Genomic DNA, 12,508 nt, shown 5'->3' with positions numbered 1-12,508 from the left:
GACAGTCACAAAAGAGGGAATTAACAGAGAAGAAAATTGCCATTTAACAAGTAGAACATGAGCATTCAAAAATCACCTCCTGCAACTCTTCAGTTACAAAACCTTTAAAAATAGATTTTTAAAACCCTTCAAATAATTTGAAGGGAAACAAACATTCTCATTACTTACACAATACAAAATCTGTGGAAATTAAATGTTTAACGAGATGGGATTACACTGTTAATTACTGAACTACTTCTCTATAAAAGAAAAAATATATACAGTTTCAATTAAAGCCGTTCAAATTTTAAAATAATAGTTTCATGCGAGTTCCATGTTTCCCATTATGTCTTCATTTAATTTGATTGCTTCTTGTGCCACTTCAAAAGGAAGAGTAATTGCTGCCAAATAGGAAATATTAAAATTAAATTTGTTCTGCTTTTACTATGTCCATTGTCATCTTTTACTGATTTAACAGGAAGGCAGTAAAAAGACTGCAGCATGTGCAATGAAGAGGCAGTAGTGTTCAATCAGACAAGTCCCATATTGAGTATCAGATACCACAGACCAGCACTGAAATCACTGTGTCTAGACTCTCTGGCACCTGCCTTCACTTATTTACCAGTGACCAGAGGCCAACCCCCACAGCTCTGTGTTCACATACACCTCTGTCCAACCCCCTCCCCAAGCCCAGCTCCAACATCTTTGAATGATTATGCCAGAACTGCATGCCTCAGGAATCTCTCCTGAGCGGCTACTCCCAACTCTGCTGTTTGAAGTGATGCTCTGGTTTCTGAACTTCAGCAGATAATGGCGGACAGGAGCAAAGGGGGCTGTCAAGAGAGGACGTTTACCAGCATTAAGCTGAAAAGAAGCTTAGAGATCAAAGAGGGCCCAAACAGGACAACCGTGGTGGAAAACATGTGGGCAGCTTTGGAGAACCTTGCACACCGCGCTGCGGTAAAATATTAAATATCACCATGACATCACTGCCTAACCATGCCCTTTGATTGGCCAGGTTATTACCAATAAAGGCTTTTATAAGCATCTGGATGGCATTTGCACCTATTTAAACAAAACACGCATTGCTGAGGTCTAAACAAGAATGAACTGTTAATACTCACTTTTAACTGTTACTAGAGTAGCACCCACTAACTCCTGCAATGCACAAGGATGTTTAGCCGGGACAGCACGCGCGAGCCCTGGGCAAGCACTTCACGCAGCCAGAATCGCCACAGGGGCTGCTTTCTCCAAGCTCTTCCTACTACCACTGAACATTAATTAGTATTTGTTGATGAACACCTTTCCTCAAAAAGACACAAACCCATGCAAGGGCGTATACCACTACTGAAGAGAGATTTTGGGTTTCTTGGGTAGATTTAGATAGCAGTGAGTCCATTTAAAACAGTAATTTTCTTTTCCTGATGCCTTATCCACTTCCTAATGCTTTCTGCTACCTGTCTTCCTTGATAACCATCCTAATTTTGAACATTCAATAGTAAAATTTAAGCTCTGGTTGCTCAGTTTCTTTTTGAACACTGTGCAGATGTGACCTGTGAAGCACCTACACCCGTAGTTATACTTTCCAACTTGGTTGTTTACTTCACTAAAGCCCAGTGAAGGCAGTAGAATTGTTTGCTGCTCCACCAGTCTTTGGACACAGCTCTGTTAAGCACTGAGGGTCCAGGAGTCATACCAAGATTACCTGAACGCACATCACAAAGCAAGTCCTAAGACACTGGTGCAGGAATTTGAGTTTGGCTGGTAACTGCTAGAACAAAGCAGGTCCTTTGTATCACACGAATGCCTTAAAAGGTAATTGCTTCTTGTGGTAGAAAAGACAGCAGGATGTTTACAAGATCATTTTGTAATATATATTATTTATTCCCATCAGTTCTCTCCTCTCTATTATCCAGAATAGTCTTGTACTGGAAAAACTTCACTAATTTTGCCATAACAACCAGAAACATTCTGATCACTTCCATGACAACTTTCCATTCTGGGAGTATTTGATGTTAAAAACCCATTTGGCAGGAAAGAAGATACCATGGTGCAGTTCTGAAAAAGCTACCAAAGAGCCTTTACACTTAGGCAACACAGACTTTCTTAACTCCAGCCTCACCAAGGCTGAGGAAAATGGTCAATATGAGAGGACTTGGTACTTCAGAAAAACAAAAAAACCCAGACTAACAAGAAACAACAAAACACATGCACACAAAAAACCAAAAATACCCACAAAACCCCAAACCCCATGATACTATGTCTGCTTGAGTCAATGGGTTAAGTAAGAAAATGCAGGCTGAACTATCAGTGAAGATCCTTCCACACTCATCAAGTCTTCCTTGCTGTACATGCCTGCAGTTGGAAAAGGAATTGTCATGTAGGAATGTAACCCTGCTTGGCTGGTTTCCAGCTCATATCCTGCAATACTGGAGACATTGAAATTTTGATACCCAATGGGATCAAGCAAGAATGCCTTCTAAAACTGTAGAGGAAATACTTTCCACTACGTTCCCTAGAGAGCTGCTCTGCACAAGCTTTAATCTCTCTCAAGCGTTCCTGATCTTCTGTAGGAATCCTCCGGGTCACCTGTAATTTCAGCAGTTCACTGGTGCAGCTCAAGTGTCAGCAGCAGTGACAGAGATCGGTCACCTCTGCTCTTGCTGGGGACCGTGAAAGCCCGAAGAGCAGTGCCTGGAGGAGGAGGTGCCTCAGTGCCAAGCAGCACAGTGGCTGTTCCCTTTGTCACCTGCGGGTGTCAGTGCGAGCTCTGCCATGAGCGAGGGAGGGACTCGGAGCACGAGGGAAAGTGATTTTAACAGCTCGTCACGTACCTGAGGGATGCAGTCTGTATATGCAAACATAGATTTAAAGCAATCGTCCATGCTGATGTGATACAGAATGCAGATCGCTACTTTTTTGTTATTTTCGTTCCCTAAAAGGAGAAAAAAATGTATTTTTAGGAGAACTTTTAGCTGTTGTTAAATACTCAAAAGAGGAAAATGAAAAGCAGAACAATCCTAGCTAATAGAGGGAAAATTTAAATCAGAAATGACACGTTAATGAAAGGGTCTTGGCCTGGCCTAACCAAATGAACCACGTATTAATGCAAAGAGGGTACCAGGGCAATGGTAAATATTCCTTCCTCTTCCCAGCACCTCAAAACACTTCCTTAACCCCACTGTGCAAGATATTTATTTTGTGAAAGGAATGCTTAATAATGACTGGCCATCCAGAGAAAGGCTTAATCAATTTCCAGCTAGAAAATTAAGATTTAGCTGTGAATATTATTATTTAAATAACAATCTTGTCTAAAAGTGAAATAATAAAGAATACACCAGTGCCAGAGAGAAAAATAAGAACTGCCATTAAAAAGTATTGTAGAAGGATTCCACTGCCTTTCAAGCGAATACTGGTTATTTTACTCTTCTAAATAACAATATTATCCCATTGGTGCCTTTTGTGTTTCATACAGATCAAAACTACATCACATTTTCATAGAGATATTTACCAAAGAGAAAGACTCTCAATGAAATTTGGAGCAGTTAATGTGAGTGGGGTGTGAAGTATTTAACTGAAAGGTTCTATAAAATCATCTTACATACACACATACAAATGTTTAAGAACACAGATGAATTTGCTTCTGACTCACTGCTGAAACCCACTGAGCATTCTCAAACTCTCTAGCCATGCACAAGCAGGATATTTGCTATATATGGGATAAACCCTGCATCTGAATGTGTACATTAGTTAAACTAGGATGTAATAAGGTCACCAACTCCAGATTCATTCACAGCTCTTCCACAACTCATCAGCAATATCCTACCTCCCACTTGTATTTAAGGTAAGTCAGAAAATATCTATGTAATAATCTGCCAAAGCACAAAGACCTCAAACAGCAACAAACACAGCAAAATTTTCTTTCTGCATACATCACTGGGAGCTGGAATTTCCTTTGAGCAGCAAGGATATGATGCCTTTATCCTGAGAATGAGCCCTTTTCAAAACTGAATGAATTATCCAAAGAGACCCATAAAAGTCCTCTGGCAGCTGCCATGCAAGTGAGTGAAGTATTCTTAGCCACACTAAACCTAAAATCAGAGCCGACCTTTCAAATCTTTCTAGAGTCTTAGCTGCTTGAAAAAATATAACTGGTATCATAATCTTCCATACATTTAATATGGGAGGAAGGATAATGCCCAAAAGTGAAAGCTACTCTGATAATTATGAAAATAAAAGCAAGGAAGGTACCAGCAAACAAAATGAAGTGTGTTCTCTCTAGTGCTTCTCCTGTGACTGGTCACCTTATCTACCTATTCACCCACAGAAACATTGGGAAAACTATTTCATAGAAGAAAATTCCCACAAATACAGGTAAAGGTTTCTTCTGCACAAATTTAGAAGTATACAGAAGAAATTATTCCTCCAAATTTCATGGGTCTAAGGAAAAAAAATATCTGTTTACACTGCTCTTAACACTCCATGCCTGTATTTAGGACTTAAAACAAGACTGAATTTACAACTACACATAGCTGGATAATGCAGGAAACTGTGTGTGAAGGCAAGCCAGCATAAAAGAGAGAAAAACTCCCCAAAACACCAACAAGAAAAACTGGAATGAAATTTGACCAGACCTTCATATGAACTGCCAGACCATTAACAAGAATGATGCTAAATGATACTGTTTAACCTCTGTCCTTTGTGGATTTTTTCTTCCTCCTTATTCTTGCAAGTTTCATTTGTGCTAATATAAAGCATCAGTGAAGGCACAATTTTACATTTGGTAAGCTCAGCAGCTTCCTGGTACTTGGCAATATTAGTGGCTTATTTTCAATCATAATAGGCTGATATAACAGTAAAGGCCTTCTGTTTTCTTTCTTAGAAAATCCTGAAGAGTTTCCTCTAACTCCTATTTTTTCAAAGGTCACAATAACTTTTCTGATGCCTGAACACCTCCTTGGGTGTCAGTGCTAAATGACATCACTACCTCAATTTCAAAACTACCAAAAATAATCAAAAATACCCAGATACTCAACCTGAAGTATGAAGAATATGTGAAATCCAAATAAACTTATTTCATCTGAAAAGACTCCTAATGAGTTGCTTTCTACTGACTAGCACTTAAATAATTATTCAAAAGTGCATTCCATAAAGTAGATTTCATGACACACAAAAGGCAAAGACAGCTACAGTTTCCAAGAGAACTGAATTTAAATTCCTGCTTGCTGTACAGTTACCTGACCAATTTTCCCTGAACTGCCCTGTCCTATTGTCAATAGGGGGAACAGAGACCATTGCACAGCCTCAGCAAGGAAGTACTTTTCAACTGCGAGTAAAACCAGTGAATTCTACTAATTTGATGTTAAAAGTAAACTACAGAACAAAACCTGAAGGTAAACAGTCTGCCACTCACCCATCTTTTTTAACCATGTATGTGTTTTAAGTTTAATTTCATTTTCATTTCCAAGAAAGGAAGCGATTCCAGGCTGCTGTCTGCAAGTTTCACTGTTCTTTTTCCCTATGGATGCACTTTGATGAAGGAAAAGCAGAATCTTGTGATTTTGTCGGCTCTCACACACAACAGCAACAACTCATCCAAAGAGTAAAACACTACAGGAAAATCAAGAGTAGGTGGCTGTTCCTAAGCACATGATCTAACACAACTGTTCATCTCATGCCCACTTGGGAAGCACACAGCCTGCTGGGAAACTGATTGGAGACCAGGTAGGAGTTGGTTAAAGATTAGGAAGAGGACAGACAGCAGCTAAAGCATTTTAAACTCAAAGCATGACCTACAGGCTGAAGGTTACACAAAAGGGAAAGAAGTGACAGACCCTAAAAAAACCTACCAATGCTCATCCTTTCACATTGGTATTTCACTTCCAAAAACATCAACTGGCTGACTATTACTTGAATATCTCAGTACCAAGCTTCCTTTTTCTAATTATTTTCTACTCATCTGAATGCTAATTAATTAACCCTGACTCAAGTATTACGTAAAGACTTGGCTGTAAAAATTTCAAACCCTGCCCAGCACCTGGCTGGAAAACAGCTTTCCAAAGCACCCAAGTGATACCTTTTCTGCTATTTTTGACCACTGCTGAAGGCCACATGTGAAAAAGCAGACATTGCAAGGAAGACTTCCTTATGACTGGGTAGAGTAAGGATCAATTATTGCCCTAACTAGAAAAAAACAAGAGATAAAAAAAAAAAAAAACCACAAAACAGAACTCTGCCAAATGTGTTCAAAAAATCACCAAAGTTTTGGTGGGGTGCCAGAAAATTGTGGCCTACAAATGCTGGTAAGTTTTGAGCATCAAGCTTTTTATGACTGAAGTGGAATAGCCAAATGGCCTAAAGCAGTAAGGGCAGCCCTGGAAAATAATGGTCTAGTCATTAGGATTCTTCTGGTATTTATAATAAAACATGAATCATAATGAAATCATTGGATATTAAATGTGGGGGTCACAAACACTTTGATAGGATTTCCACAAGAATCTACCATTAATTAACCAAATTATTATTTAAAAGTGTAACTGAATTAGTCTTAGTTCTTATACAGCCATTCCTGAGAAATTGGTCATTCCCAGCTGAGTGCAGTTAATGCCTTAACAAACCAGTCATTAACTGCAGTTACTGATTTTGTGGGAATTATTGTGTTATAAAATACACTCAACAGTTTATAGAAACAATACTTAAGATTTTTTTTTGCAGATGTAGTTCAGCTGGAGCAGATGGGATGGAAAAATATCAGGTCCCTGGGGCTGTTTTCACAACTAGTTTTCTGCAAATTAGAGAGGGAAATAAATACATGATGGTTTCTGAGTTCAAAATGGCTTCAGATTTTTAGCCTTTGAACATTAATAAGAAGCCATGTGCCAGTTCTGGGGACCAATGCCTGAATTGCACGTTTAGTTCTTACTATGGTTAAAGGTCTAAATAGTATTAGTAGCAGAAGCTAAAGAAAACAAATATGATTTCTTGATCACAAGATCAAGTCCTGCATTTTGGTTGACTTTGTGAGCTTAAAATAAAAAATACTCCATTTAGCTACATGACAAAAAGAGAAACCCTAAAGCTGTAAAAGTAAATTGCCAGTCTCAGCAGCAGCATTCAGATTTCAAATGCTTAAGTAAAAAGGAGAATATAAATTATGGACTAAATTACTCAAATATAACACTATCAGTAAATCCACCAGCCATCACTTCTAATGAAATAATCAATGTCTCCACATTTGATATGAATTATGCTCTACCCCACCCATGTGCAAAACATTAACAACACTAAATCAAAACCAGAACACAAATGAAGACAAATACCTGTTAAAAAAGCAAAGTGAATCCTTATTTCAGTTTCAAATTCTAACACTCTAACGTGATCTGCTGCAGAACTGGGCAAGTAAGGAATCTAGATTATTAGGAATGCCACAAACTGAGTATCAGATCTATGTGCTGTCTCACCATAATGTCAGAAAACAGATTAATCAAGAGTTTATTCAAATGTATTATAATTCTAAGTGATTTCAGGAAAAAATTGATAGAAAGGTATCTCCACTTACCTCTATCCCATATCATTCCTCACAACCATCTCTGAAACAGCTGGACTGAGTTAGTCCATGTGTGCTTTAGACACATATTGGTTTGATTTACATATGTAAATATAAATCATATTGGCTATATCAGTTTATTTTATCAAGAGAAACTAAATGAATTTTCAAATCTGCTTAGACTCAAGGAGACTAGACATTGTAAATAAAACATTATGATAGTAATTACATACTAATAACCCCTCTTGTGCCCTTTATGTTATTTAAAACTGGCTTCATACCATAAGCCTAATTTAAAATCTCAGTGTTGCCATAGTTGGGTTTGGCATTTAGTTTTTTGGGGTTTTTTTCCCCTACACCCAAAGAACTCAGAACATGCCACAACTGAAACCTAGTTACAATTCTTTTCCTAGGACACAAAGAAAGAATTTTAGTGATGAATCCCAAAGGACTAAAAACGGACTAATTTGAGTTATTTAATGTTGCAGCACAAGAAAAAACAAAGTTGCATGTCTGGAACCTCAGACTCCCATTTCTTTGCCTGGAACTCTAGGCAAGACAGACTGAGAAACATTCAGTAACCACCTCAGTCTAGCATTGCCACTCCGAAAGACTGGTAGTTAACATACTGCTGTAATTACGTGTGTCCTTTTTTGAGGCAAAACATACCCAGTTTTTGTCCTTAGGATGGGCTTTAACCACCCATACTACTTGAACCTCTGACTTCACACAGAAACTGGAAGCTGATTAGTTGCAATATTTCCTATACCTCACAAAGCAGAGAGAAATAAACTAAAAATTCAGATTAGAGAGAAATCAAGAGGCAATAGGATTATCACTGAAAGAAGAAGGTAAAGCTGCTTCTCTTTTCTCCACTGAAGTATTATGTTTTGGGTTAGGCTATGACCAAGAAAGAAAGCAAGAGATAGAAAAAAGAGTTAACAAATGTTGTTATTACCAGAAACTAGAAATCAAACAGGTTTTAGTCAGATTCAAACTAAGGAAACACACACTTCCAAAGTAAGTGGAAAAAATTCTAAGCAAAGAGCTTCTTCACCACACTACATAGATTAAATGGAAATGTACAGGACATGCATAATCTTTGCCATATCTGCACTATGATTCCATTAAAGTACATCAACTGCTCAATTAAAATTACTAGAAAATATTGAGACTTTCTGGATCTAAACTCACTCTTCTAATCTAGTTTGGCATTGAGTGGGAAATAGGTGGAGGTTTTCTGTGCTCCTCTGAATGGATGATGCAGTTGGATTCCAACATGCTCCTGGGAGGAGGAACAAACCCAATGCAGGATAGGTTCTCTTGCCTTGAGAAAGGGATGATTCACCACTGTGAAATGGAAACTGGTTTTACCCATCTTGAAGATGCTGAAATACAGAGCTGAGGTTCAATTCTACTAAGCCCAAAAAGTGGACTTGAATACTGGTCGAGCTTTTGGGTTTTCCAGAGAGCAAGAATTGAACTCCACATTCTTCAAACACCCATTTAAAGGATTTGAGGAGGATATTATCAACTGACAAAGCATTTCTCACCTCGGCAACTGCAGACAGGGGGAACCTACAGTTCGTCTCCTTAACTGCAACAATCATTTGAGAAACTCTTAAGTAAGGAACAAACTTGTGAGTTAAGATGCTTCCACATGTCTTGAAGGAAAGCAGAGTGTAACCTTCTCCCTTACATCTGAACTTGTAAAATTCTCAGCACCTCTAGGACTACTCCAGCAGCAGAATTGTTCCTCGTGGTGACTCGAGGCCGCTCCTCTGCCTGCAGCCTTCACAACAGCTCTGGGAAAGGAACTCCTCTCTTCCACCCTGACCCTACTTATGATGATGCTACCACAGGTCAGGAAGATTAGCAGAAGTGCCCCACCCCTTCTTTATGAAAATTTTTCAAAGAAACCAGAAGTAGTTGCTTGTGTTCTGTCATGCTTCAGGCATCCATGTTAAGCTCTGTAAAGCTTTTAGATGTCAACAGTTCAGCAGAAGATTAGATTTACTTTTTACTGTTAAATATTAATTTGCTCTTGCAATAAGCTAAGAAACCATTAAAAGCACTGAATTAATCAGTCACATCTTGTAAGCTCCACAATAGAAATACTTGTTCAGGGGATCCTTTCCATTTGTGAGTTCAATGCATTTCCAACAACTCAGCTCCCTCATCTTTAGACTGCTGCCATCTGTCCTTGCTGCTGCCATGAGCATTTTTATTTTCAGTCAACACACATGAAATTAGTTTCTTATGTTCCAATAAAGTTATCCTCTTTACTAAAAAAGCCAGTAACATAGGTAATTCACACATGCACTTGTGACTAGCACAACACAGCAAGGAGCTTTCACTCACCTGATAGTGATGAGTCTCTACATTCAGTTCTGTATTTCTCAAAATGAGAAGTCATTTCTTCTTTAAAGTTTGCTGTCTATATCCACATTCAAAGTATCTAAATTTAGGTTCTGAGTTCTAAGACACATTGTGCACCCATCTCTCCTTAATACCATTGAGACATGCTTAGGTCTATCTACAATTCTAAGAAGGATTTGGAAAATTAATGTTAAGAGATTATTTTGGTTTGTGGGGTTTTATGTGTCAGGGCTCATTTTTTTTTGTTGTTGTTGAGGATTGTTGGGTTTTTTTAAGCTTTGGCCATACTCACCATAAATGATAAAAAAACTACCATTAAAATAAATCCCCTAATAATTGCTGTTTTCCAACAGACTGGTCCCTGTAGTTGAACTGTTACTTAATGTGCTTCAGCCAGCCTGTACTATAAAGGAATGGAGACACCCCAGGCAATATTCACACAAGTAGTATTGGAACCAGCTGCTGCAGAGCCACCTTAGGAAAAAAAGGTTTCTCAATTTAATTGGGAAAACAGGAGGAAGCATAAATTTTACTGCCATTAATAACTTCAAGCAATCCCGATATGACTTTACCTCACCCTGATGGATGGACATGTGCTTTTTGTTAGGGTCTTTGCCACATCTGACCCTTATTGTTTGCTCACTTGATCAGGTAAGAAAATGTATGCTTCTTTATAGGATAAACGAGGCCTATTAAAGTCAGAAAAAAATTGCAGTAGCCTATAAGAAGCTCCGTTTTTCAACAGATGTGTGAAGCTCCATAATAAGTTCATTACAAAAAGGCCAAGTGAACTCATAAAGAGAGCACATCTACTTTAAGCCTTCTTAAAAGAAACTTTCATAAAAGGAATAGAGCATTAAAAACCCACAGCACTCTGTTAATTAGAGAGCAAAATACTACTTGGCTTTTTAAACAGCAGTCACCTTATAATCCAGCTTGGCTGCATACCATATCAAGCCTTGATTGTTAAGAAGCCAAACATACAACTATTTGGCAATTCTCTGATTGCTCATTAAACCCAACCTCTAAAGAATGGAAAAATATCAGAGGAATTTCACACAGAAATCTAGAATCATAGAACTTCCCAGGAAAGAGTCCGTCAATGAATCCAGTGAAGACAGACTCTTCACTGAGGACTAAATATGACTGTCAGTGCTGCTCTCTGCTCTGGGTTCTCCAGCTTAAATGAACAAGACTGAGAAGCCTGACTTACTTTGGAGTTTCCACAGCCCGTGAATTTTTATCTAAAATTAGGTGGCTACTGCTTCTCATTGTGCTTATATGAAATCTTAGAACACCAAGAAATTCAGAATATCATGCCAGGATGCTCACATTAATAAGGCAGAGAGGCTGGGCACAATCTGTGACTGGCAAAACCATACTGTTGTTACCTGGGGCTGACCACACTGTATTTCAGAGTGCTGTATAACACACACTCATCTGCTTGGCTGAAACACAAATCCACAAAGCCAAAGTCCTTTCAGCCACTGTAACCTGTGCTGGAAAACACAACCCAGGATGTTCCTCACCGCCTAAAATCTGAGACTGACCACCTTGGCACTTTCACAGCTGTATGCACAACCCTTCTACACTCCATGTTCCCTTTGGGCCTGATTTGCAACCAATCCTGTTTTGCAACCCACCCACTTTTCAGCTCACCAGTATCTGTGTTCAATCTTCAATTTTTAAAAGCAGATAGTAACTGCAAGCAACAGAAGAGATACTTAAGTCTGGCTTCTAAGCATAATGGGGTTTTATTCTTTCAGCATGGCTTGCACTGGGGAGTGAATGAAAAGAAAATGGCACTTCAAAACAATATGTTTTGAGTACATCTAAGAACTGTCCAGCAGCTCCAGGGGATGAACGCATACCTAATCAAAAAGCTTATTTGTTCCCCACACAGAGTCAGACCTACTCCTTTTACTGTAATCAGCAACACAGTTCCTTCCCACTCTAACAGCTTTTGCAACATTTCCTATGATTTGCATCCTTGGAGAGGGACACTTCACTGATGGGAGGGACCAGAAATGCCAGCACTGCCCAACATGCAGGGATGTTGCCAGGAGCTGCTTCTGAACCAGGCTCCACCATGAGCTTTTCAGGCTGCCTTAACCCCCACAGCAACATTCAGCTGGCTCTGCTGTACAAACTGCCTGCTGTTCTCATGGCAAATGGGGAACTATTTGTCTCACTTCACAAAGGCTAATAAACAACTCAGAGGCAACATAAAATAGCATCCTTATTAAAAGACTATGCATCATAAGCTGTGCCTATATTTAAGAGAGCTGTACTAAAAAATTTGTATTCAATTTGACCTCTTAACTGAAAAACAGAATGGATTTGGTCCAAACAAAAAAAAAAGGGGTTTTATTTTTCCTTGAATGTTTTCTTCTGTTTGCTGCCAGGGCATTTACTTTAGAAGCCAATTACACATCCAGGGGAAGAATTATGAAAAAGGGTAACATTTCCCTTATGTCCAACAGTGGAAGAGCATTTCCAGGAACCAAGAAAACAGATTTGTATCCTGTTTTTAAGTTCAGGTCTATGTTTCCCTCTTTCCAAACTCTACCATATTTGGAGCAAGTCACTCCTGTGCTCCACTTC

The 12,508-nt window shown here is 38.8% G+C and overlaps 1 protein-coding gene across 6 annotated transcripts in view; it reads right to left on the bottom strand.

Moving 5' to 3' along the window:
- The window catches only part of KIFAP3 (kinesin associated protein 3), a 68,523-nt gene that overhangs the window by 39,700 nt on the left and 16,315 nt on the right, over window positions 1–12,508 (bottom strand). For all 6 annotated transcript variants that reach the window (XM_021546012.2, XM_021546014.2, XM_021546013.2 and 3 more), the window contains exon 11: window positions 2,814–2,914. In XM_021546012.2, the coding sequence (XP_021401687.1) occupies window positions 2,814–2,914 (101 nt within the window). The remainder of the gene's footprint in view (window positions 1–2,813; window positions 2,915–12,508) is intronic.

The sequence above is a fragment of the Lonchura striata genome, chromosome 9 (assembly GCF_046129695.1).
Source record: "Lonchura striata isolate bLonStr1 chromosome 9, bLonStr1.mat, whole genome shotgun sequence".
Lineage (NCBI taxonomy): Eukaryota > Metazoa > Chordata > Aves > Passeriformes > Estrildidae > Lonchura > Lonchura striata.
This window is presented reverse-complemented; position numbering and strand designations above follow the sequence as displayed.